Below are 27,860 nucleotides of genomic sequence, written 5' to 3'. Positions count from 1 at the left end.
CCATCTGGGGTGTGCCGCTCAGGGGTCGGACTTTGGCACCTCCTCCAGGCTGGCAGTGGGCCGTGTTCTTCGGTTTGCCTATCTCGGGCCTCCGGCCCAGCCGCGCAGACCGCATAACCCACGCCCGGGAGAGTCGCTCAGTCAGGCAGAGCCTTCCAGCCTCCAGACGTCGGTCTTGTCCGCTACCCGGCAGAATTCGAGCTTAGACCACGAAGCCTCCTCGCACCTTCAGAGGCGAGATTTGGACCTCAAACCCGCGAGGGTGAGAGTCAGGAGATGGGAAGAGAGTTGGGAAACGCTCGCTCCAGTCACGCCCCCTCAGCATTTGGGTCTCAGCCCTTTAAGAACGGTTCAATTCCGGACTCTGCAGGGACTGGGCAGTGAAGGCGCGCCAGGATTGGTCTGTTTGGGTGCGGGTGTCGCCTAGCAGTAGCGAATGGGAACTCGTGGATGGCGCGTGCGCACCACTGCCTACCTGCGCCCGGGCCACCGGTGTCCTGCGCCGGGTCCTCCCGATGGGCTAAGGTTGCCGAGGAGGCGGCGGGCGGCGCGGCCAAACTGTGGTGGGCGCCGACTTCTGAAGGCCGCCGTCGGGGCGAGGTGAGGGCCGCCGGCGGAGGCGGGCGCGAGGTCCGTTAGCCGAAAACAGGCGGGGTCGGGTGTGGCGCAGGGCGGGCCTGGAGGTGGAGGCGGCCCGGGCTCGCCCCGCCCTCTCTCTGGCTAGATCCGTAGGGCTCCGTGGGGCCCTTGGGGTTTCCCGAGTCCTTGGTCCCCTTTCTCCCGCCAGCGGATCTCTGGACCCCGTACAAATCCTGGCGCTCGCCTGAGGGTGTCTTCGACTGACAGATGCGCGCCCAGCCCTGCCCTCAGTGGGAGGAGTATCCTAGGAGAGGGAGGAGACGATTGTTTCCTTAAGTATCCACAAAGCTTATGCCCAGACTGTTGGCTACTCGAATAGCAGACTTCCCCTTAGCGTGTCTTTAGAGTTGCACTACCAAATGCTGAATACCCTGGACCAACTTTTCGGAACATCAGGTGTAGGATGTTTCATTTCAGGTTTTGTGTCCATTACTTAGACCTCCAGAGCCAGAACATTAGAGCGTTCCAGAGAAGCATTAGGTTTGGAGAAATCAAAGCCACGAAGGAATATCCCCGATGGTGAAACTAATGGGTGAAATTTGTGACATTATCAGGGGAAAAAAAATCACAATTTAGAACAATGGATAGGGTAAATCTTAATTTTTTTTATTGGTGCGTTATAGTTGTGCATACTGATGGGATGTGTTACATATTCTTATATGCACACAATAGAATCTTAAGTTTTGCAAAGAATTGATTCTATTAAAGAAAATTTTAGTAAAATAAAATGAAAACAGTTGGAAGTGGTTTAACATCGCTAAATAAAATTAAACTGGCAGTAGTTTCCTCAGGAAAATATTTGTAAACAATGTTGTAAAACATCTAATTTAATTGTATTTACGACATAGAGGACGTCTTGAGGTCCCATTGTTTTTTAGTCCTAGAAGGAATTTAGAGATCAGCTGTATCCAAAAGATGACTAATGGTCAGAAGAATACTGACTAAGGGAATCTAGTGGGTAAGGGCAGTTCTTAATAAGTGTAATTTTAGGCTCCTTTCCTGCCAACAAGTATCACTGATTGTTGTTGTTGAGGTGTGTGTGTGTGTGTGTGTGTGTGTGTGTGTGTGTTTTGATGCTCTAGGAGAAAGAATTATTTAGAGAAACGGAGTAGCTGAAATGGAGTAGCTAAATTGGATTTAGAGAGGCAGGATGTGATGGAAAGATCATATGAGGCAAGTTTGAGTTTGAATCCTAGTTCTACCTCTTAAGCCTGAGAGCTGAGTTTTCCCACATGTCCAGTATAGTTTATGCCTGTATCATAGATAGTTATGAGCAGTTAATAATATTATCAATATAAAAAAGTTCCTAGCACAGTGCCTGGCATATGCAGTTGTACCTCAGTATCCTCAGAGGATTGTGCTCAATACCCTTATATAAAATGGCATATACAGTGTGTACAATTTATACACATTGTCCTGTATACTTCAAAATCATCTCTAGATTTCTTACATAAAATAGTAAAACACTATGTTATATAGTACCATTTAGGGAATAATGACAGGAAGAAAAGTCTGTAAATGTTTAGTATACATGCAGTTTTTCATAATATTTTGCATCTGAGGTTGGTTGATCTGCTGAATTGGTACCCATGGATACAGAAGGATGACTATAATATTAATTCCTATCAAGTTCAGTTTCATACTCTTCTAAGTTCTTAATAAGTATCATAACTGACCTATATTTTCCTCTCCATCCCATCTCCAAGTTACCCAGAGGATCTACAAATTAGGTGACCAGTATCCCAGTCCTGTGGCTATAGGAGAATCCATTTGGGGGTGACACAGTTGAAGTTTTGTCTTCTATATGATATATTTGAAGAGTGGGAGATACACCTTATGGTAAATAATTTTAACAAATTTGTGTGCCAAATTAAACTTATTTTTCTAGTTTAAATTTCTATTTTGCAGTGCCCAGTCATCTCTCACAGCCCCTCTCCCTGTATGTGGTAGGGATTTAGGGGCAGGATTTTAGGGCAAAAAAAGGAGTGGGAATAACAGGAACAAGAGTGGCATAAAGTTCTTACTGGTACAATAGGGATAATCTATGAATAGATGATTGGAAGTGGTAGAGAAAATGCTAGAGGCAGATTAAAATACAAAACCTAGTAATATGGAAAAACACATATGGATGCTGTGTATTTGATTACTACTTCACATTTCTACCTAAACAGAATTCCATCTGTATAAACCTTTTTTTTTTTTTTTTTTTTTTTTTTAATATTTATTTTTTAGTTTTCGGCAGACACAACATCTTTGTTTGTATGTGGTGCTGAGGATCGAACCCGGGCCGCACACATGCCAGGCGACCGCGCTACCGCTTGAGCCACATCCCCAGCCCCTGTATAAACCTTTCTTGTTTTCTAAGTAGAAGATTTATTGTGGGAAAGTGTTCAAAATATAGTTCAGAATTATGGCAAGGGATGTGCACACCTACATTTCTTGTATCAGTGAACAAAAATTAGACAGCCTTCTCATTCACTCATTTGCTTAGTTGTTTTGTCCTTACAGAATTTATACTATTCTTTCTATAATTGTGACCTGATTTTCCAGATTCATACCATTGCTTTCCTGTTTTAAATTCAGTACTAATTATCTTCAAGCAGCTTTATTTTATAATATCAAGTACTGATATTATATTATCTTCCAGTTTGAAAATGTCCTATAGTCTTAGAGCTGTTCATTATAAAGCACACCCTTCAATATCCATTCACAATCAGAACTACAGTGAATTAGTGGTTAAGACAATTATGATATTGGTGGAAATATTTTAAAATGATATATAAACAAAAATGAAGTATGAGCATTATTTGAGTGGCACATGAAGGACCTTAAGTTAATTCTGTTTTTTAACTTTTATTTATTTATTAACTTATTTACTTTTTGTGTTGCTGGGGATCAAATGTAGGGCCTCATGCTTGTCAGGCAAGAGCTCTACCACTGAGCCACATCCCCAGTCCTCAACTTTTATTTTAAAATAATTATAATCACAGGAAGTTACAAAGATAGTGCAGAGAGGTCCCCCAGACCCTTCACCTAATTTCCCACATTGGGTACATTTTATATAACTATAGTACACCATCAACTCCAAGAAATTGACTTCAGTATAAAGTATATATATCACACTATGCCATCTTATTATATATTAATGCCCGTAATCACCACCACAATCCAGATACCAAATTATTCTGTCATCACAAAGATTATCCTTTTGCCATCCCATCATAGTCACGCTCATTCCCATCCTCCTCACCATCCTGTTCTCCATCCATGATTCTGTCATTTTTAGAATGTTACATAAAAGGATTCATGTACTATGTCATCTTTGATGTTGACCTTTTTCAATCAGCACAATGCTCTTGAGATCCATTCTAGTTGTATCAAAAATTAATTCTCTTTTATTGCTGCATAGCATTTTTCATGGTATGAATGTACTATGATTTAACCATTCACAATTTGTAGGGCATTTTGTTCAATTTCAGTTTTTGATTGCTACAAATAAAGCTGTAATGAGCAGTTATGCTCAGGTTTTTATGTAGGGGACATAAGTTTTTATTTCTCTGGGATAAATGCCAGAAGTGGAATTGTAGTGACATCCCTTATTTTATTCCTGACGTTGATAATTTGGTTTTTCTTATTTTCTTGTTGTCAGTTTTGGTAGAGGTTTGTTAATTTTATTGATCTTTCCAAAGGGTCAGCTTTTTGTTTCATGGATTTTCTCTGTTTTTCTGTTTTCATTTTCATCTCTATTGTTTCCTTCCTTCTTCCTGCTTTAGATTTGTTTTCTAATTTCTTGACATGTGAGCTTAACCTATTGTTTTGAGACTTTTTTTTTCTGTTATAAGCATTTAGTACTGTAGATTCTTCTCTCAGTATTGCTTTAGCTGTGAACCACAAAATTTGATATATTTCCATTATTATCCAGCTTTATAAAAGGGGGGAGTACTGGGAATTGAACCAAGGGACACTGTTATGGTTTGGATATTAGGTGTCCCCTTATCTCATGTGTGAGACAAGGCAAGAACATCATGAAATAATTGAATTATGAGAGTCTTGACCCAATCAGTGAACTAATCCCCTGATTGAAATTAACTGAGTAGTATTTATAGGCTGATAGGATATGACTGGAGGAGATATGCTTTGGCAGCATGCATTTGGGGTATATAATTTGTATCTGGTGAATGGAGTCTCTCTCTGCTTCTTGGCCATGTCCTGGGTCACTTCCCTTCACCACACTGTTCCGCCATGATGTTCTGCCTCACCTTGAGCCCTGAGGAATGGGGCTGGCTGTCTGTGGACTAAGACCTCTGAAACTGTGAGCCCCCAAATAAACTTTTCCTTCTTAAATTGTTCTCGTCAGGTCTTTTAGTCACAGCAGGGAAAAAGCTGACTAAAATAGACACTCAACCACTGAGTTATACTATAGACCTTTTTATTTTTTATTTTGAAACATAGTGTCACTAAATCAAAGCTGGTCTGGAATTCACAATGCTCCTGCCTCAGGCTCTTGAGTAGCGGTTATTACAGGAGTGTGCCACCATACCTAGCATCATTGTATTTTTACAAATTTCCTTGAGACTTTCTTTTTGATCCCTATATTATATGTGTGTTTAGTTTTCAGGCATTTGGAGATTTTCATTCCCTTTCCATTGTTAATTTCTTGGAAAACACTGTGGTCGTAGGACACACTCCATATGAATTCTTTGAAATTTATTAAGGTTTATTTTACATCCCAGGATATGGTCTCTGTGGGTGCTTACAGGTAATTCTGCTGTTGTTGGAGGGAGTATTTTATAAATGTTGATTATATCCTTTGGTTGATAATGTTGTTGAGTTCTGTATCTTTGCTGATTTTCGGCTTAGTTTTATTTTGGGGGGAAAGGTGTTGAAGTCTCTAACTGTAACTCTGGATTTGTCTAATTTTCATTTTACTTTGTCGGTTTTTACTTCACCTATATGCATCTCTGTTGTTTGGTGCATACGTGGTTAGGACTATTGTGTCTTTTTCATGGGTTTATCCTTTTATTATTATGTAATATTACTGTTTTTCCCTGGAAATTATCTTTGCTCTGAAGTCTGATAGTAATATAACTCTTGCATTATTATTACTGTTGTTATTGTTGTTGTTATTATTATTATTATTTATTATTATTATACTGGGGAGTGAACTCAGGGGTACCTTACCACTGAGCTACATCCTAGCCCTTTTTTATTTTGAGATAGTTTTGTCAAGTTGCCCAGGCAGGCCTTGAACTTGTGATTCTCCTGACTTAGGCTTCCAAGTCACTGGGATTACAGGTGGGCACCATTGCATCAGGATCTCACTTTATTCTTAAAAACGTATTTATTTGTGGTGCTAGGGATTGAGCCCAGAGCCTTGGGAATGCCAGGCATGCTCTCTACTACTGAGCTATATCCCTACCCCTTGCTTTATTTTGATTATTGCATGCTATATTTTTCTATCTATTTACTTTCAACCTGCCTATATTATTAATATTTGAAGTTAATTTCATACAGATATTATAAAATTGGGTAATATATATCTACTCTGCAGTCTCTCTTTAATTGTGTATTTAGATCATGTACATTCAGTGTAATCAGAAATGTATCAGAGTCCGCCCTTTTATTTTTGTTTTCTGATCTGGTTTTTGTTGTTTATTGTTTCTCTATCCTCTATTTGCCTTCCTGTGGATAATTCAAATATATTATAGACTAAAACTTTTAAATATTTATAGTGTTTTATTTATTTATCTGTCTATGTATTTATTTTGGTACCAGAGATTAAACCCAGAGATGCTTAACCACTGAGCCACATCCCTAGCCCTAGTTTGTATTTTATTATAGACAAAGTCTCACTTAGTGCCTCACTTTTGCTGAGGCTGGCTTTGAACTTGCGATCCTTCTGCCTAGGCCTCCTGATCTGCTGGGATTACAGGCATGCACTGACCAGTGATTTTCTGTTGTAATTTGGACAGTTCAGATATTATTTTATGAGATCTGGATCATATGAAATGTAAAAAAATGTGGAAAGACCTACATGTTCATGGATTGGGAGAATTAATATTATTAAAATGCCCATACTAAAAGTGATCTAAAGATTTAGTGTAACTCCCATCAAAATACCAATGACATTCTTTACAGAACTAGAATAAACAACCCTAAAGTTTGTATGGAAGCATAAAAAGACCCAACAGCAATCCCAAGCAAAAAGAACAATGCTGGCAGCATCACAGTACTTGATATCAAGACATACTATGGAGCCACAGTAACAAAAAGAGGATGGTATTGGCATAAAGACAGATAGAGACCAGTGCAACAGAATAGAGGATCCAGAAAAATTCATGCATTTTCAGCCAACTGGTTTTTGACAAAGGTGTCAAAAATATGCATTGGAGAAAGGACAGCCTCTTTAACAAATGGTGCTTGGAAAAATTGGGTATTCACATTTAGAAGATTGAAATTAGGCCCCAATCTAACCCTGCACAAAAGTGAACTCAAATTGGATCAAAGACCTTATTGTAAGATCTGAAGCCACTAAAAGGAAACAGAGGAAACACTTCAAGATATTGGCACAGGCAACAATTTCCTGGACAGGAATCCAAAAGCAAGGAAGCAAAAGCATAAAACAAATGGGCTTATATCAAACTAAAAAGCTTCTTCACACAAAGGTAGGAGTGAAGCAATAACTTAGAGATTGGGAGAAAATCATTGCCAGCTATTTATCTGACAGAGAATTAATATCCAGGATATGTAAATAACTCAGAAAACTTAACATCAAAAGAGGTAATCCAATAAAAAATGGGGAAAAGATTTGAACAGACATGTCTCAAAAGAAGAAATGCAGATAGCTGAAAAATATAAAAATGTTTGATATCTTAATACATTTGGGCAATGCAAATCAAAACTACAATTAGATTCCATCTCACCCTAGTTAGAGTGGCTATTATTAAAAAAACCAAAAAGCAAATGCTAGTCAGGTGGAGGTTATAGAGAAAGAGGAACTGGTATGTACTGTTGGTTTGAATGTAAATTCGTATAGTTACTATGGAAAACAGTGTGGGGATTCCTCAAGAAACTAAAAACTACCATATGATCCAGATATTCCATTCCTGAGTTTATGTCTGAAGAAAATGAAGTCAGTTTATAAAAGAGTTACCTGCATACCTGTTTATTATAGCACTGTTCACAAGAGCTGAGTTATAGAATCAGCCCAGGAGCCCATCAACAGAAGAATGGATAAATAAAAAAGATTTATGTATAATGGATTATTATTCAGCCACAAAGAATAATGAAATTCTGTCATTTGCAGGAAAGTGGATGGAGCTGGAGGATATGGTGTTAAGCAAAATAAACCAGATTCAGAAAAACAAGTATCAGACTTTCACAAGGGAGAGAGCTGGGGGGAGAGAGGGTGCAGAAGGCTGGATGGACATGACCAATGCATAATATACACATGTGTGAAAACATCACAGTGAATCCCTTTAATTTATAATTAATATGTGTTTTAAATTAACCTTTGTTGACACCACTCTGGCAATGGTGAAATTCCAGGTTCCTTGCATGACCTTTATTGATACCTAGGGGAAAGGGGTTGCTTATTGCTAGGCAGAGATGGGCAGTTTATTGCTTTAATAATGCAGGGGGAGGGGATGGCGCATTACTGCCCTGTAGCTCCCCACTGGGCGTCCTGTCTCACTACTCCACAGGGTGGGAGGTAGAGGGTGGGCCACCTTGTTACTGCAAGGCGAAAGTGGGTAAATAGGCTCTTCACTGGGCCTTTGTTGGTGGGCCTGTGGTAAGTGTAGTTTTTTGTTTTTGTAGGTTTTCTTTTTTTAGTACCGGGTATTGAACCATGGAGCCACATCCCCAGCCTTTTCTGTATTTTATTTTTAGTCAGGCCCTCACTAAGTTGCTGAGGTTGGCTTTGAACTTGTGATCCTCCTGCCTCAGCTTCCTAAGCTCCCGCTGGGATTACGGGGTGTGTACCACCATACCTGGCAGAGTGCAGTCCACCCCCCCCCCCAACCCTGTGGTGTTGGACTAGAATAGAGGGTTGTTTATCTTAAAATTTTCAGATTTGATAAACTGTACCTTTTTGAGGTTTGTTGTTGTGATGTCTTTTTTGGGGGGTAGTGGTGGATATCTCTGCCCATTGTTGTTTCTGGTTGCTAGTTTCTCCCACACCAAGCCTGGGATGTGTGATGCCAAAAGAAAACCCACCAAACTCACATTCCTCAAGGCCCAAGGTCCAAACCAGGCTGTCATCTCCTCTCTACCTTTCAGAATCTGCATATTTATTACATATATAATACTCAGGGTTTGTAAATTGTATCTCTTGGGAAGAGTTGGAAAATTCTTCTACCTCTCTTTCCAGAAGCAGAACTTCCCTTTGTTTTTTCATAATCATCATCTCTTACTTGATTATAGCCTGTCTCATGATAACTCATAAATGGCTTCCAACAAAACAGAGTACCTGAAAGGAACTTGGATCGTTTAGTGAGGAATAGAAGTGATTCTTGGGATTACTAGCACTCAGAAATGCAACCTTTTTCTTCTTACTGGTTTAACACAACATTTGCCATGTGGTAGATACTCCATGAAAGACAGCACTACAGAGCTTGTTTGGGGGTTAACAGTTGGAATAAATGCACACTTGCTTTCCTTTACAAGAGTATACAGTTTACTCTGTCTCCCAAAAGGACCTTTCTTATTTTGCTGTAGGGTGTTTCTGTCCTGTTCTGACTTTTGGTATATCATTAATTATCTTTTTTTCTTCTTCTTCTGAGTGTCTTTATATCATGGTTTAAGGGTCTTACTGGAGTTATAAACCCTTGGTTTAAATTGATCTTGTAGTCTCTGCCTAACTCTCTTAGGACTTCATGCCATATCATTCTTTTAAAATTGTTAAATTAATATTTTGAACATTCATGAAAGTATAGCAGATAGCACAGTTAACTTTCATACTCCTGTGCCTTCCTTTTCTCTCTGGTACTAGAGGTCTCAGCATTGGTCAAGCAAGGGTTAAAGCCCATTGAACCTTCTGGCAGTTGGCCTGGGCCTGCTGGAAACTCAGTAGCTTTTGCACAGGGATGTATTTTTTCCTGGGGCTTTTCACAGTTTTACTCCCCAAGGGGAGGTATGCAGAAAGAGGACAAATGGACAGTGTTATCACTGCAGCTTCTCATGTGTACAATGGAATAATCATTCATTCATTCCTCCATTGCAGATGTGATCTTTGTTCTTAGAACTCACTCTTAGGTGGTGGAAATGCTAAATTAGTACAACAGAGAAGTAGTGTCTTTAGATTCTTACAAGAGGGAGAGAGGGCTTCCAGTTGGACACGTCTGGGGAGGTTTTATGTAGTGGGTGAATCGAGACAACCCTTGATGTGGATTTGGATATGAGGAAATGAAAAAAGTGACATCATAGACCCAGGTGTAGACTGTGAAGAGGAGCAGAGGTGAGGGGTGGTGTACATGCTGGGGGCTCCTATATTTGAGAAGAGGAAGAATTGAGATGCCAAGTCAGGTTGCATCACTTGAGTTCTTTGGAAGACAAGTTCACCAGTATACCTATTAACATCCTATCAAGTAGAAGACCTGATAAACAGGATCTGTGAAAAAGGATATGTGCACACTTGGACAGACACATTAAAGTTATACTGGCTGCCTCACTAATCCTGCTGCAGGGCTGCCACCCAAAGAAAAGTGTAGGTTATGCCGTGTAAGAGCATCCAGTGGAGTTGACAGGTGGGGCTTCAACCCAGTCAGACTCTGCCAGCTGACCTGGTGTGGGCCTGTTTCCACCCTGAGAGGCACCTTTTTCTAATTTGCCAAAGGCACTGTGAGGGCTTAGATCCATTTTATTTTGTTTCTTAATGTGTTCTATATCATAGCTAAATATTTAGTGTTTTACTATAATATAATTTGTTAAATGACTTCCTCCTTTAGCCATCTGTAGGGACTCAGTCATCATTTTGAAGACTGGCTCTGTATCAGACATTTGCAGAAATTCAGGAGGACATGCTTGCTCAGTCCCATTTTTGCCTTCTGCTCTCTTTGTCACCAGCGTTAGGTTAAATGCTCAGAATCTCTCCACTTTCCTCCATCTCCTTTAGGTGAGGATGTGGTAACTACACTGCTTAGCCCCCACCACCCTGGGTGACCTGAGTTGTGCAGATCATTAGGCTTCTATCCCCACCTCTTCAGGTACTTCCTGTCTCTGTAGGTCTGTCTGGCACTGTGTCCTACTGTCAACTGCTGCCACTCCTGGGGCTTTTCACATGTTTATTCACCAAGGGGAGGCGTGTGGAAATGAGACAAATGGACAGTGTATCACTGCCCCCTTGCTTCTCTATCCCATTACCCATCATGCCAGTTGGTTTAATGCTGGAAAGGGAGATATTCATTAATTGGAAGGAAAAGAAGGATTACAAATGAAGAAGAGACAGGAAAATTGGGATCCACATAGCTGTAGAGGGCAGAGTAATAATAATAAAAGCAACATTTGCAGTTATAGTGGGGCTGAGGGTGAAACAACATGGAGTTCATGTTTGGAGGGTGGGTGCCATCTCTGGCACTAACAGGATGACCTTGCTTCCCTCAGGTGTCCTCATGACTTCTCTTGCGGACCATGTCCATGATCTTTTTTGCCAGTGTGGTACGGGTGAGGGATGGACTGCCCCTCTCAGCCTCTACTGACTTTTACCACACCCAAGATTTTCTGGAATGCAGGAGACGTCTCAAGACTTTAGCTTTGCGACTGGCCCAGTATCCAGGTCGAGGCTCTGCAGAAAGCTGTGACTTTTGTATACAGTAAGTGAACATATTCGCTTTTTCAGAACAGCAGCAGAATTTAGATTACTTTTTTCCACACATTGAAGTCACATTATGCTGATCACCGTGTGTGTTAAGAGTAGATATGGTGTCAGACAGTGGTCTTAGGTTGTATGTTTACAACAATGGAATTAAGAACGGTTTGGGTGTCCTCAGGGCCTCAAGCATTGCTGTTCCAACTGCTGGCTTCTGTCAATGGAGTGCTCACAAGCATTGGAAGACCTGAGTTCAGCCAGTTTTTCTGGCTTTAGGTTGTTAGTTGTTTTTTGTTCCCCCTGTACTTAGATTCAGGGTAGGAAAAGGATAAGGAGGAAGAGGAGATGATAGATGAAAAATGTTAGAGAAAGCCAAGGAAATTAAAATACTTAATAGCTATTATCTTCAAGAGCTATTTTTTTTCACTTTAATTTTTTTAATATTTATTTTTTAGTTACAGGTGGACATAATATCTTCATTTTATTTTTATGTAGTGCTGAGGATTGAACCCAGTGTCTCACACATGGTAGGCGAGCACTTTTATCTCTGAGCCACAGCCCCAGCCCCTCGTTTTAATTTTTTTACTTTAAAATTCTTGTATTTTGGGCTGGGATTGTGGCTCAGTGGTAGAGTGCTTGCCTAGCAAGTATGAGGCACTGTGTTCGATCCTCAGTACCAAATAAAATAAATAAATGAACTAAAGATATTGTGCTCATCTACAACTAAAAAAAATATATTAAATAAATTTTTTTTCACATTTTAATTTTTATTATGTGACAGGATCCATGGAGTGAAAAATTAGTGAGTAGGTCTCTTGTTTTCAAACAACTTACAGTCTAATGAAGGAAGAAGAGAAATATATGACTGAACAGAATACAGTGGAAAAAATCCCAGTGGAAGTAGGACTCAGGTGGTCATAATAATCCTATAACAGGTAATTGTGTGGAGTGCTTTCCATATGCCAGGCACTGTTCCTGTGCTTCCTGTGGCTTATGAGGCAAGCAGCAGTATTACACAGAAGAGGAAATTGAGGTTAAGCCACTTAACCAAAGCTGTACTGTTAGCAAGCGGTGGAGCTAAGATTTGAATGCAGGCTGTTCAGGCACTGAGGTCAGCTTCTCACATTTTATTCTAGGACTCAGAGCAAGAAGCCAACTATTTTGTGGAGGAATCAGGGGCAAGACAGGTTTTAAAATATCAAAATTTTATAGATAGTTATAGACACTACATCTATGTTTTGTAGTATTTAGTCTTCTTTTACCAAGTCCATTTTGCTTTTCTTGAATCATAGATTTTTAGTTGATCTGATAATATGGAGTCCTTTTAGGGTAATTCAGATTTAGAATCATAAAAACAAAAGGGACCGTCCAGGCTAAGTGATGGTATCAGGTAAGAAGGTCTGTGTCCTATCGGCAGTGTCAGATGGCCAGCACCTACAGCTGTCACTTTGTGGTGTGGACTCTGAGTGCTCAGGCACAAAAAGCTGAGCTGCATGTGCCCACATTTGCAGCTCCTTTCTCTGCTTGCCTGAAAGCACCTGCCTTCCTTGACTGGCCCTTCTTCATGAGGCTGTGATGAGCTAATGTGTGCTGTGCCTCAGATAGGACACCTTTTCTCTGTTGAAGGTTATATTTCTCAGTAAAAAGACGCCTACAGTTTCAGAATGAAATCTTGGGTACCTCAGTAGTTTTTTGGAAAAGGAATATAAAACATTCTACTCATTTGTATTTTGAATTGAATATTCACCATTATTTTCCCAGAGCTAAGACTTTCTTATCTTACAGGTGAGCAGTATCATAGCTTTTTTTTTTAAATATATTTTTTAGTTATAGATGGACACAATGTCTTTTTGAAAAATATTTTTAGTTGTTTATTTAATTTATTTATTTACATGCGGTGCTGAGAATTGAATCCAGTGCCTCACATGTGTTAGGCAAGCACTTTACCACTGAGCCACAACCCCAGCCCTGGACACAATATCTTTATATTTATTTATTTATTTAATGTGGTGTTGAGGATCGAACCTAGGGCCTCATGTGTGTGAGGCAAATGTTCTACCACTGAGCTACCAATCCCAGCCCAGTATCATAGTTTTTTACAGTTGAAGGGTCATATTAATTTCTTAGGGCTGCCACAACAAATTAACACACACTGGCTTCAAATAGCAAAAAACAGAATCGCTTATAGTTCGGAAGGCCAAAAATCTGAAATCCAGGTATCTCAGGGCCTGCTCCCTCTGTAAGGCTTTAAGACTCCTTCCCATACCTCTGCTATCTTTTGACGGTTGCTGGCAATCCCTGGTTTCCTTGGCTTACAGATACATTATTATTTCATTGTCTGTCTGCATGGTCACATGGCCTCCCCACTTTCCTTCTGTAAGAGTGCCAATCATTGGATGGGGGCCTACCCTAATCTAGTATAACCTCATTTTATCCTGATTACATCTGCAAAGATGCTGTTTCCAGATAAAAATCACATTCATTGGGAGTTAGGATTTCAAGGTATCTTTTTGGGGAACACATTCAACCCACAATAGGGGTCCTTTTTCATGTAGAAACACCTCTGTCCTAAAGAGGTTAGGCCCCTTCTGGAGAATTCCTTCTGACAAAAGGAGAGTCATCCTTTTCTTTAAGTTGAGGTCTTACATAGAGACTTGTAGTTACAAAAGGCAGAAAATGACAAGCCCCACAGTGGAGAACTTTGAGCAAAAATGATAATCTCCAAGGAGATATTCCATCATGAGCGACAGCTAGTAGACATCCCATATAGGTGAACTAGACCCTTTCAACCCCAAAAGTGAAATAATAGCATGGCAGTCTAAAAAGGAGTATAAAAAGAAGGAATGGATTTTTTTTTTTTTTTTGAGTCCAGAATAACTCTAATACCACAACCAGATGAAGTCAGCATAGGAAGGAAAATTGTAGATCAGTCTAATTTTACATAGACACAAAAATCCTAAATAAAACATTATCAGACTAAATCTAGCATGTGATTAATAATGAATATGTAGAAATGCACAACAAGGATTTATTTCCAGGAGCCAAAGTGATTTAACATTAGAAGATGTGTTGAGGTAGATTAAAGTAGGAAAACATTATTCTCAGTGTAGAGAAGTTGGAGGCTAATTCTCCCTAATAGAAAATGCATCCCTCATGCATGCATAAGTGAATAATCACACAGTGTTGGTGACTAATACTGTTAGACATTTTAAAGGAAGTCTTAAGAAAAACAATCTTAGAAACTGGTCTGGCTGAAGAGATAATATGTATGCCACAGGCAGCTATAAGACTGTTGGAGGCCAAGCAAGGGTAGAGGTGAGAGAAGGTTGTATGTGGGTATGCTATGAGAACCATGAGTCTATTTCCTGGTTATGCAGATGTTGCCCTTTTATTTCAGTTTTTCTTCTTCTGGGGACGTAGCCTGCATGGCTATCTGCTCCCGCCAGTATCCAGCAGCCATGGCCTTCTGCTTCCTGGAGACCCTGTGGTGGGAATTCACAGCTTCCTATGACACCACCTGCATTGGCCTCGCCTCCAGGCCGTACGCTTTTCTCGAGTTTGGTTTGTAACCCTCTTTCATGTTTACTGTTCTCTCCTGTGGCATTTGATGTGTAGAACTTACAGTTGAGGTTTAGCTTTGATCATATAGAAAAGCCCTGAGAGGCACAAGCACCTGGCTCTGAAAAAGAGCCTCACATCATGAGATTTCACAGCCATTAAAATGGACTAGAAGGCCTTCAGGTTTAATACTCTGGCTTTTCATGTCTTGGGAGCCGGGGGAGGTCGAGGAAGGGTGAAACCTATGTAGGTTATTCACCACAGGCCTCTGAAGCTGGGATCATCAAACTGTGGCCCAGAAGCCAGCTGCCTATTTTTGCAAGTAAAGTGGGACACAGTCATGTTCATTCTTTTATGAGTTGTCTTTGGCAGTTGTCTTTTGCCCCACACAGCACCACTGAGTTGTCCTGACAGAGACCACAGAGCCCCCCAGCCTAAAATACTGTTGGGTGCTTGAAGAAAGTTTCGCCAACCCCTACACTAGAGCAGTACTACTCAGAGTGTTCTTCTTTCATGATGTAAGCACAGAAAATGAGAAAAAGTATTCAGAAACTTACTGTAATTTGACATTCCTGTGATTTTAAAAATGGTATTTTATCAAAAAGTATCAGTCTGTAACATTTGGAAGAAAAATATGGTCCTCCTCTCTTAACTTTGAGAAGCCCTGCTCTGGAAAGGATACTTCTTTTCTAGGCTCTGCTAGAAAGGTCCTGTGGAGGCTCAGGGGCTTTGGACTACAACATGATAATCATAGAGGGTGCTTGGTTTTTGTCCGTGTGTCTCATTTTGAGCTCTTGGGGTTGGGGAATATTCTGGGTCCCTGTGATGTTCTTGAACAAGAAGCTGGCAGCATCTGATACTCGTGGTCAGGCAGGGGACAGCACCTGGAAATGTTGCCAGTTGGGCTTTCCGGCTGCTATTGTGATAGCCTCACATTCCCTCTTGTTGCCTGCTGGCTTTTTAGAAATGGAACCAGCGCCCTCTTTTGGTGTCACTTGAAGGAACTGGGGAGCTTCCTAGTATGCCAGACCCACTCTGGTAGACCCGTGATAGGTGGAGAGCTCTGGTTCTTGCTCTTTCTTGAGGCTTTCAGTCCCACTTTTCCTTTTGAAGAGAACACACTATTCCCAACGCAGATCACAGCTGCAGCAAGCCTTTGGCTCTCCGCTGATTTGGAGTGGAGTGGAGTTGGGTTCTTCTCTTCCCTCATCTCTGCATGTGCCCTTCTTCCAAAGCAGTGTGCTTGATCTGATAGGAGCCCCTTCCTTGGCACCACATTTGCTCACTATTGAATGGGAGTGGAAAGAGTCAAAGCTCATTGATATTAGAATTGTACATTATTTTGTTTTGCCAATACATAGCAAGTTTCACTTCAAAAACTTGTTAAGACTCGGTGATAGAGTAATGTAAAAGAATTAAAATCAATCACTTTCAAATATGTAATCCTAGTTTGCACAACATATTCATTTTCACTTGTACTTTCAAACAAGCTTTTTTTGAGATAATCAAGTTAGGAAAAACTGGCCCCATTTTCAAGGGTAGAGATGTTGTGTGAATCACCTAAGATTGTACTTTCTAAGACTCCAGCCCCTTTCCACCTGACACCCTTGTCACTTTTGTCCTGTGATGCATTATTGCCTTCTCTGTAATCACTTTTTAATCATTCTACTTTGAAGAGATTGATCAGACTTATGTTGATATTTAATAATCATTTGACCTTGATGCATATATAACTTAACTCTTCAGAATCTGCCTGACTTACTAGCTTGCTTAGAAATGTGAACTTTGTTCAAATATTACTAAACATCCATTCTTATGAGAATGCTCAACTTGGGTTGCTCTCTTTTTCCAGACAGCGTCATTCAGAAAATGAAGTGGCATTTTAACTATGTAAGTTCCTCTCAGATAAAGAGCAGCTTGGAGAAAATTCAGGAGGAGCTGGAGTTCCAGCCTCCAGTAGTTCTTACTTTGGAGGACACAGATGTGGCAAATGGGATGATGAACGGTCACATACCAATGCACTCGGAGCCTGGTAAGTGGCCTGATTTTCTCTGATATTGATGAATATGAAGTGATTCTATGTATTTCAAATAGATTTTTTAAATATTAGAAATGTATACTTGAGATGGGAGGATATATGTTGGGAAGAAATCAGACTGATTCTGTTTCCAGGTGTTCATTATATAGACCTTGACAGTTCTGATAGTGGGTAGCTTTGAGAGGATGCTTTCTTTTGATGAAATTCAAGAGTTGAGAAGAGTGACTTGGGAGGTTGTTTTCTTAATTAGGGTGAAATCTGTAAGTTTAAATTTTGCAAATGATATACCTTCTCTTTCACTAGAAGCTACTCATTGAATCATATGGATATATATATATATATATATATATATATATATATATTTTTTTTTTTTTTTTTAATATTTTTTTTTTAAGTGTAAATGGACACAACACAATACTTTTATTTTTATGTGGTGCTAAGGATCGAACTCAGGCCCCGCCCATGCTAGGGGAGTGCTCAACTGCTGAGCCACAATCCCAGCACGGATTTATACATATTTTTACCTCATCACTTAATGAAATGTTGCAAATCTCCACTGAGAATCCCTGTGTACCTTCTTGGAGAGAGGGCTGTGGGAATGAGTGTTTTGATAGGTGCCAAGGCTCCTAGTGCTGTTGCTGTCTGGCTCTCCATGAGACCTGGAGAGCTCCCTTTGTCCCAGTGGATTTCACAGTCCTCATCTGAAGAATGTGATGTTAATGACATGATCACAGTGGCCCAGTACTTTGTAACTTTGGAATTAACACCATTAGCCACTTAGCACATAATGAAGCATGATTTTTTGCATTCCTAGTTTTGTAATCACATAAAGTTAAACTAATATTTAAAGTAGATATTTACTAAGGTATTCTAAGAATTCCATAATGGTGTAAGAGCTGAATCCCCTGAGAGATAGAGCTGTCTATACTGTAACAGTCTAATTATTTCGTTTTTAACTATTTTGTACTAAACTCATTGCTTAAATTTAAAAAGTGGTGTATTAAAAATGTTCATGTTAAAAAAAAAAAAAAAATGTTCATGTTTTTGGCTTAACATTGTGTTTTGGTTTAATATGTTTCAACCAGTAAGTTCTTAGATTGGCTCTCATGCCAATCAGTAAGTTGTTCTAATTTGTATTGGGAGAACATTTAACTTTTGTAGAAAGAAGACTGGGTAATTGAATCCCAAGTTTCTCCCTAAACACAGGGATAACTTTATAATATATGTTTTGTTTTTTAAACACTTAGATAAGAGGAGCAAATCCAGAAAGTGTCAGCTTGCCTTCTTTCTAGGACATTTTTACTGTGGTTTGACTCATCTTATTGTCCTGAGGCTAGATCTTTACAGGTAGCATGTTCTGTTCTAATAGGAACTTTGAATTACTGAGTGAAAACTCTAACACACTAACAATAGGCATAAGTTGTGTTGTGGCCAGGGGTATGAGAGTGTGTGTGGGTGTGGTTGTGTGTGTACATGCTCATGAGCACACACATGCACACGAGTGTGAGAAATGTAAGGACAAGAAAGGATGATTTTAGAAGAGCATAGCAAGAGAATGGGTGGGACACCATTTAATTGTGTGAACCAGAATCCACTTCAACAGTTATCTTTCAGGAGAAAATGGAATATTTGTTCTAATTACAATTCCAGAAACAGCTTATAGCCTAAATAATCAATGTTTCCCTCCTCTTCCCTATTATTTTAGAATTAAAACCACATTTATTTGTCATCAGTCTCTTTAGATGCACACATTACCCTGAATATTGTCTTTATAAAAAGAGTGGAACATTTTACAAGCTGGGGGTTGAGGCATCTAATAAAAAGCCAGCCTTAGCAACAGCGAGGTGCTAAGCAACTCAATGAGACCCTGTCTCTAAATAAAATACAAAATAGGACTGGGGATGTAGCTTAGTGGTTGAGTGCCCCTGAGTTCAATCCCCGGTACACACCCCCACCAAAAAAAAAAAAAATCTATCAGAATTTGACACCCAATACAAACAAAGCCATGGTCCTCTCTTATAGCAGAAGTTGTTTAAAATCATAGTTTCTCTATCTATGGTCGATTGACATGTTTGTACCAGTCCGTTCTTTACTGTTGGGGGCTAACCTGTGCATTTTAGGTTGTTTAGAAGCATTCCTGGCCTCTGCCCGCTGGATGCCAATAGAAAATGTTTCCAGACATTATCAAATATCCTCTGGGCAGCAAATCACTCCGTTTGAGAACCACTGCTCTAAATAGAAAGGAAATAGGCACTTGAAAACCTGCACTTGCCTATAAAAGGGCTTATTTCTGGAAGATACTCACCTCAGATTTCCAGGTCCATTCTGTCCTTCATTTCTTGCCTTTTTTCTTCTAACTTCTGCTGCTTTTAAAATTAGCATGTTTGTAATTTTGTGTTTAACATCATAAACCTATCATTAGTGGAGGTCTAGTTAATGGCTTTGCTTGTCTTTCTTTCATATAGATGTTATTTTCTCTATAGACACTTATTTTTTCTTTTCATTGTGAAGCTCCTAATTTCCGAATGGAGCCAGTGACGGCCCTGGGGATTCTCTCCCTCGTCCTCAACATCATGTGCGCTGCTCTGAACCTCATTCGTGGTGTTCATCTCGCAGAACATTCTTTACAGGTAACCTCTTTTTTTTTTTTTAACAGTTTAAATTGAAGGACACATCTAAGAAGAAACTAGGATATATTTTATTTATAAAGTTATTATGCACTGAGGTTTAAAATTTTTAAAATTCAAATGAAAATTTAAAAATTCTATACTTTGTAGTAAGTTGAACATACATGGAAATTGCCTGCTGGGATATTAGTATAAAATGGACAACTCAATTCAAGGATATTGGACTACCTTGTTTTCCTTGGGAATACAGGTGTCTTTCCAGGGCATAGATTATTCACCTATGGCAAACATCTGATTCAGACTTTAAGGTTAAGTCTCTTTTTGCCCTGGGAAAAGGTTGTCCTACAGTCTGATTTGTAAAGACCTGTATCACTAGGATAGGATAGAGTTCTTTGTTGGCCTGCTCATCTCAAAGCAACTTTCTGTTTCATTGTTCTTTGTTTTGTCACTGGGGATTGAACCCAGGGCCTGGTGCATGCTAGGCAAGTGCCCAAACACTGAGCTACATCTCCAGCCATTTTTATTTTATTTTGAAATAGAGTCTAACTGAGTTGCCCAGTCTGGCTTCAGACTTTTGATCCTCCTGCCTCAGCCTCCCAAGTAGCTGGAATTACAGGTGTGCACCATCATATCCAGCTCATTGCTTTTTAAAATATGTTTTTGGATTTTGAAGAATTTCAAATACTTTTTAAAGGAACAGAATCACTATTAGTATAAGCAAATAGATATTGTTTTAAAAGATAGAGCTATAATGCTGATACCTTCATATGTGGAGGCCATAGTCTAAAGTGCAGTGGATGTTGGACCTCAGAGACTGAGGAGAGTGTGGAGAGTGGCAGCAGGCCTGTTACCAGAGTGGTATTTGCTTGATAACACATCTCATCTTTGACCAGTGTTTGGTGTGGTTTCCACTCTTAATTGTTTGATTATTAATAATCAGATATTTGCCAACTGTTTGTAAAACTAGAAGAGATGCCAATAAGATGGTTAAGACCTTGTCCCTGAGGACTCTTGTGGTACAAAGCGTAGTGTGGTGACAGCACTGAGGACGTGGCAATGGCTGGGGCTGGGAGGAATTAGAGAAATTGTGGTATTGACAAAAAGTAGGATTTTGAGAGGTGGAGTGATTGTGGGCTCATTACAGGTTGAGGACTTAGATCTGTGGGGACAGGAGGGCACATGGTTTATCTAGTTCATTGAAAATAGTTGCATGCCAGCCCCTGATCTGGTATATAAGAGGGACTTAGGTCTCATTGTGCTGTCAGCCATACCACACTGAATGAGGGTTAAAATGCTCTGGGTTATAGTGTTTCATCTAAATATTCTTTCCTTATGTTTCTTGTACTTATTTTAGGTTGCCCGTGAGGAAATTGGAAACATTCTGGCTTTTCTTATTCCTTTCGTAGCCTGTATTTTCCAGGTGGGTGAAGTGTTGATGGCCTTATTTGGTTGTTCTGGAATTATTGGCAAGTTTTAGATCCTGCTTTTGTTCTACCAAGGCCTTGGTTCAAATCCTGGACCGTACTAAGTGAAAGGATCTGTGGCCCATCCTGCCTAATTCTCTCATTTTAGAGGAGGAACTTTATGCTCAGAAAGGGAAAGCCACTTGTCCAAGGCAACAGGGCCACTGAAAACAGCGGAATAGGAACTAGGAATTTGGGTTTGATTCTCTAGAAGGGAGGGATGAGGTTGCAGGGTAAGGCAGGATGTTACCCTGTGTTTATTCTTGGGACAATTCAAGTGCAGAAATATCCTTCTGTATAAGGAGCAGAAAGATGTGTTTTGTTTTGATTTTTTTAAGTTGTTGATGGACCTTTTATTAATTTATTTATTTATATGCAGTGCTGAGAATTGAGCCCAGTGCCTCACACATGCTAGGCAATTGCTCTACCATTGAGCTACAACCCTGGCCCTGAAGATGTGGTTTTTAAACTTACGACTAGGTAAAAAACAAAAAAATTACAGGTTCTTTAATAGTAATACCTTCTGACTCAAATCTATCCCTAGGAAAATTAGTACATTAACTAAAGGGCTTGGATTATTATTTAGTTATTTTCATACCAGCTGAGTACTTAAAAGGGGTAGCATGATAAGGAGCTTTTGCATTCCTTGTAGACAGAGTTAATTCTAGCAAAAACCCAACTCAAATTCTCCATTCTTGATAAAATTTTAATACTTTCTTTACATTCTTAAGCTTTTTTTTTTGCTTTTGTTTTGTTTTTTAATTAAAATTTCTGGCTGGGCACGGTGGTGTATGCCTGTAATCCCAGTGGCTTTGGAGGCTGAGGCAGGAGGGTCCCAAGTTCAAAGCCAGCCTCAGCAAAAGCGAGGCACTAAGCAACTCAATGAGACCCTGTCTCCAAATAAAAGACAAAAAATGGCTGGGGATGTGGCTCAGTGGTTTAGTGACCCTGAGTTCAGTCCTTGGTACCCCTCTACCCCCGCGGGGGGAAAAAGTGTCTGTTCTCAGGGCACATCTTAGAATGTTTTTTTTTTTTTCTCAAGAATTACTTGATTGTGCCAAAAGAAGCTTTCAACCCTAGATTAAAAATGCACTCACTTTTTAGGAATCTGGTCTCTAAAACCTTGGGTATAGCCAGCAACAGTTTTCTAGAGCTGGCATTTCAGGGCTGCAGGGACCTTACAGTTCCACCTTCATTCCTTCAGCTGTGCTCCTATCCTGGATCTCTCTCTCTCTCTCCCCTGCTGTAGCTTAAGCCCTGTTGATTGCTTCATGATCTGAGAATATGCTTTATTTTTCTTAAAAAAAGAACAAAAAAACTCTTTCCAGCTTTTGCAGAATAAGAATAGCCCCTTTTCTGTGAGGTCACCCTACATGAAATACGTTACTCTCTCTTTTGGGAGAACTTTCTCTGACTCAGAGATGCTTTTGAAGATGTGATTAAAAAAATGTGCCCAAGGGAACTGAGTTGTGACTCAGGAGAAACCAAAATAGTAAAATCATGACTTTCACCGGCTTGCTTGCCTGTCATGGCTCCCTGAAGAAAAACTTCCCTCGGAGGCTAGTCAGTCCTGCTGGGAGACCCTGGCTATCTGCCCACTCCCCACAACCCTCTCCCTCTCCTCTGCAGCCCACAGCCTGGATACCATCTTTTATGTCTTCAGCTTCTTTCCAGCATTCCTGCTGTCAACGTCTGTTTCACTTTCCTCTTTTTCAAATCCTGTCTTTCATCCAAAGATCAGCAGCAGCCTAACCAGGAAGTTCAAGCTTCACTGTAGTGAATATAATTTAATTAGTGAATGCATGTGAAATGATGCTGTTGGTGGCACCTGCAGGAGGTGACTCTTGCACCTAATCTTGTGGCTGTTTGATTATCTCTGATTGGTTGTGTTGTGTGGTCTCGTTTCAGTGTTATTTGTACCTGTTCTACAGTCCAGCCAGGACTATGAAGGTGGTGCTGATGCTGCTCTTTATTTGCCTGGGTAATGTGTACCTGCATGGGCTGAGGAACCTCTGGCAGATCCTTTTCCACATAGGAGTGGCTTTTCTATCTTCATACCAGATACTGACAAGACAGCTTCAGGAAAAGCAGTCTGACTGTGGAGTGTGAGGACACCATGGATCCTTTGATTTTCTTTGGAGAGTCAATCTGTGTTTCCCTTCTTGCTTCTCCAAGTTCACCTCAAGTTTCCATGCTTAACGTTCCTTTCAACTAAACTGGACTGAAAAACCGAGATTGGGGATTTCTAACAGGTGCTGTGGAAATCATGAGGTCACTCAATACCCACCTCGTCTTGGTTGTGTGCTGAGCATCATTGCAGAACCTCTAGTTGAGCATGTTTACTTAGGACAGCAGAATCCGAGGGCTTACTCAGAAGGAGAATTATTGGAAGATCAGAATGGAAACATTTTGGTCTTTTAAATTAAATGATACAATAAACTACTAAATTCAATAATACTAGTTTTAGTAATTGGCACTTGTCTCCAAGCAACTACTTTAAAACGTAAATAGTGTAAATGTGACTTGGTTAGTTTTTTACAGAGGGTCAGTACAGGGTGAATTAAAAACTTAAACATATAGTTCATGGATATAAACTAGGTAAATTTTGTTTACATTTTTGATAACTTAGGTTTGATATGCCATTGAAATATTTAAATATATTTTGGATATAAACTGAACTTCATTTAGGGTGAAGACAAAAGTAAGCCAAGAAAATGGTTAAGAAATCTGAGGTCACTTAATTTATAGATAACCTTTTATGGTGGTGGGACTGTGGGTACAGAAATGTTGTATATTTATTTGCAGGGTATATCAGAATATTTTAAAAATTAATTGATTAATCAATACTGTTGAATCATAAGCTTATAAGCATGAGCAGACCTGAGAATTTCTGGATGCCTGATAATTGACCACAAAGTGGAGTAGGCAGATGGTGTGGATTCACATACTTCTCAGCCCCAGTTGGCAGAAACTCCTGGCATCAGCCTTTGAAATAGCAGCTGAATGCCTGTCATTTTAATGGTGATGACTATGTGATCCAGTGTGCCTCTTCCCAAAGGCCCCCAAGTTAATTACTCCTCTACATCTTTCCTGATAATCTTACTTAGATCAAGAACCTCATTTTTTTTATTAATAGTAATGTTAACTTTTTAAACTTTATTAAGCTATAACTGATACATGGTCTGGAAAGTTTATTTCATTGTCAAAAAAATTGATTGGTCATCATTTTCCTAAGTATGGCTCAGAATGAGATCCATCCTTCAAGTCTCCAGAAATTTCAGCCTGGGTTGTCAGGCTCAAATGGCCCAGGAGGTCATTTGGGAGTTTGCTCTTTGGTTGTTTTGGTAGAAGTCTGGAATCTGAATAACTCAACCACAATTGCATGGAATACTTTGGGTTGAATTATGTAACTTGATAAGCTAAAATTCTATTTTGATAATTTTTAAAGTAGAAAACCATTGTGAGAGTGATTGAGTTGGTGGGGAAGCAAGAATGTAGTTTTAGAGAATTCAGATTTGGTTATTATTGGTATTGTTATTGAGCTACCTTGGTATCATTTTAAGAAACACAAGTTTATATGACGCTGAACTGGATTGGGAAAATGTTGCCATAGAAACTTTATTTTCTTATAATAGAATTTTCTATTTTTAACCAACTACAAAATATCTGGATATGAAAAGTATATGGGCAGCATCCTCAGACATAAACTTCAAGGTTATATCTCCATTGACTTTGCATCTTCAAAATTTCTACATACCTGACAGATAAGTTTTCAGTTTTCCTGGGAGATAATTTTGAAGAGGCAGTTAAGATAGAATGGGAAGTCCAGAGGAGAGAAGAATCCTTTTAAATTAAAGCACACGCACAAAAAAAGCTTTAAAATTTGATAAGAAACAGCTTTAAAATATATTGTTTTTGAGCCAGTTTGATGTTGGTGTTGCTGTGTGGCCTGCACCCCATGTGTTTTGGGGTCTGAGACTGTGATGCCCATTTAACAAGCAATAAAGAAGCAGTCCCTGAAGATGAACCCTTGTTGGTGAAGCTCTGCGCCCACCCACCTGTGCACCAGTGGAGATATTATCTATACTTGATTGAATGTGGTCTTAATCAGGTAACATCTAGTCGGGGTTTGAGATTTATTTTTTCAAACATAAGGAAAAAGGTGTACTAGAAGAACAGTGTAAATAATGACCACAAGAACATTGTTTAACTGAAATCCCGCTAAAAGATACCTCAACCTGCTGGAGGGAGAGACTAATGACAGGAAAGAAGTCTGGTGATTTCCTCCAAGGGAAATCCCAGGATTGGGGTTGACTTAGCTCAGACTTGGAGATTTGTAGCCCTTTGTGTGATGCTGATGACAGAAAGCTGGTTCCACGTCCCAGGAGTTTTCTTTAGTCCACCATGGACCCATTGCTGTTCTGGCACCTTCACTGTCCCAGTATTTGATGCTACTTGCCTAACCATCTCGTGGGGCCAGATCTAGCGACAAAGGAAGCAGTACTGAAAACAAAACCTTAATGGTGTCTTCTGAGATCAGATGCTGTGAGAGCTTGAGCTTCAGAGAGTGTTATATCTCTCTGTAGCACCAGGGCAGGAGTGTGGCTCAGTGCTGTTAGGCAGGATACAGAAGATTCTGTTTTACTCTTCCTGCGGTGGCCTTATTGTGCTGGTGGAGACAACTGGGGCCCATTTGGGGTGGCGTTCCCTCTCAGTGCTAGCAGTGTGACCATAGACACCTGATTTTGCCTCTTAGGAGTGCACCCATTATCTGTGAACTCTGTTGACATGCCCTGGGGAACATAGCCCAACATTTTCAAGTTCCTTAAGGGATGGGGGAAAGGGTTTCTGGAGGAGTGCCAAAATGAAAGCAGTTAGTCATTTCAGTAGGCCTTACCCCTTAGCTCCTCTGTTCTTTCTTAGGTGCTCTGATTCTCCAACTCCCCTGCCTTTTTCCATCTCTGCCTACTACACTCCAGACCTAGGGATAGAGGTAGAACCAGAGTCTCTAAAGAGACAGGAAAGCCACTGAATTGTGATTGAGAGGGTAGGCAGAGGGACTTTAGAATGAGAACAGACTGCATTGAGGCTGGCCCTCTTAGCCTGCCTGAGAGTCAGGCCTCAAGGAGGATTAGTACTTTGGTGGTCAGCCCTGCTCAGAGTCAAAGATGATGGCTAACAGGCCACAAATGGCTGGCTGTTTGGGACAGGGGGGTTAGGGGAGCTGAACTGAGGGCTCTATTGTCTGCTGGAAGATAACAGCCACCCCTTGGCATGCAGCGGGTGCATGTTGCACCTTATCAAGGGATGCCATTTACTGCTCCTTAACTAGGAGTTGACTGCTAGTAACATGCAGGACAGTGGCTCTCAGAGAATCTGCTATATGCACAGTCTAGCACAAGTGAGGATAGGGATGGGAGTGATTACTGCAATCAGATGTGCCCAGCAAACCCTGCTCATTCATTGCTTATATCCCAGAATCCCAGGCAGAATTCTACACAGGTATGGGGAGCTCTGCCTGTGTACCCTGACTGCTAATAATAATGGTGGAGGAAGAGTATGTGGACATGCCCTCAAGGGATGAGGCGTTGGAAGGTGTGCATTGATCAGCTGACCAGATGACCTTGAGATTGGCTTGTTTCTTCCACTCAGTCCTACATCACAGTGGAAGTCCCTGCCTGTCTGGCCTCAGTTTTCTCTTCTGGGAAATGATGAAAACATCAATCTTCAATCCTGTATGCTGCTGTGAGAATCAGCAGTGGTAGTGGAGGGTAATACTGGGTGATACATTGTTCATGTGCAGGAGGAGGAGGTCTTTGAGTCAACCTGGTCCTGTAGGCTCTGGGTGCATTAGGCAGCTTGGCACAGCCGTGTCTTCTGACCTTTGCAAAAAGGCCTTTTATGAGACTGCAGTGCAAAGGACCTCATTCTTTCATTCCATAAAGGTAGTGGCCTCTCTTCCCTTGGACCTCCTGCTTCCTAGGCACAGAGCTCCTGGTAGCATTGGCATTGGGTTTACTCCAGGATCTAAGGAGGCCCATTCTGTTGGTTGGACCAAACCTCAGTGTCTATCACCAACTCAAATTAGCAGACCTTTAATTCTCCTATCTGGGAACAGTGATATCAAACTTCTGTTGCTGGGGAAACCTCATTAGCAGGGAACGTGTGGAAAGGGGCTTGTTGTTAAAATCTGGGAATGGTTGGATATGGAAACATCTGCCCATGTGTACTGATGTCAGAGCTTTGTCTCACAAGCGCCTTTTATTTTAGGGTAAAATTATCAAACCCATTCTGTTCCTTTAACTTGTATGTGGTACATATGACCTTTAGCCCTTACATTTGTATAATTCTGGGATTGCTTCAGAAGTATTAGCTAATGAATTATTAATATGACTTAACCCCCAGGATTCAATTTTATTTAATGGAATTTTCTACTAAGAGCATAAAAAATTGAGGCTGATCTAGCCAGGGGAAAACCATTTATCTTACATACTCATTTCCAGTATTTGCTGTCCTTGTCATACAAGCTTCTTACTGTTTTCATGTAACAGCAAAGATCTATTTTGAGTACATCATGGGTACATTTTAACAAACTTTCACATAGTGATAAAACCTAAACTCGTGTCAGTGTGCATACAGAATGTTGTATAGCCATTTATATACTATGTATATATAAATTAAATGAGGTGGCTTCAGAAGTGGGAGAATAAATCTAAGGTGTTTATTAA

The 27,860-nt window shown here is 40.2% G+C and overlaps 1 protein-coding gene across 4 annotated transcripts; it reads left to right on the top strand.

Annotated features, from left to right (window-relative positions):
* The first annotated feature begins 58 nt into the window (after positions 1-58).
* On the top strand, positions 59-27,860 carry Sec22c (SEC22 homolog C, vesicle trafficking protein). Of its 4 annotated transcripts, XM_046437611.2 has the most exons (8): positions 461-600; positions 2,346-2,478; positions 11,242-11,450; positions 14,844-15,007; positions 16,857-17,036; positions 19,554-19,672; positions 21,024-21,089; positions 23,041-27,860. In XM_046437611.2, the coding sequence occupies exons 3-8, from the start codon at positions 11,269-11,271 to the stop codon at positions 23,239-23,241; spliced, it is 912 nt and encodes a 303-aa protein (XP_046293567.1). In that variant the 5' UTR covers positions 461-600; positions 2,346-2,478; positions 11,242-11,268; the 3' UTR covers positions 23,242-27,860. The 4 variants fall into 4 exon arrangements, with proteins under 4 accessions (XP_046293568.1, XP_046293566.1, XP_058432768.1 ...); XM_046437612.2 differs by lacking the exons at positions 461-600; positions 2,346-2,478 and adding an exon at positions 59-262; XM_046437610.2 differs by lacking the exon at positions 2,346-2,478 and having other exon boundaries at positions 450-600.

The sequence above is a fragment of the Marmota monax genome, unplaced genomic scaffold, assembly GCF_021218885.2.
Source record: "Marmota monax isolate L192 unplaced genomic scaffold, Marmota_monax_Labrador192_F-V1.1 WCK01_AAM20220418_F8-fsc00021, whole genome shotgun sequence".
In the NCBI taxonomy this organism is placed as follows: domain Eukaryota; kingdom Metazoa; phylum Chordata; class Mammalia; order Rodentia; family Sciuridae; genus Marmota; species Marmota monax.
This window is presented reverse-complemented; position numbering and strand designations above follow the sequence as displayed.

Excerpts from the sequence above, each read along its gene's own strand:
- Sec22c (XM_046437612.2), top strand. The coding sequence starts at position 11,269 with ATGTCCATGATCTTTTTTGCCAGTGTGGTACGGGTGAGGGATGGACTG. Across the intron at positions 17,037-19,553 it reads ACCAATGCACTCGGAGCCTG|CTCCTAATTTCCGAATGGAG; the intron begins GTAAGTGGCCTG and ends TTCATTGTGAAG. Across the intron at positions 21,090-23,040 it reads TCGTAGCCTGTATTTTCCAG|TGTTATTTGTACCTGTTCTA; the intron begins GTGGGTGAAGTG and ends GTCTCGTTTCAG.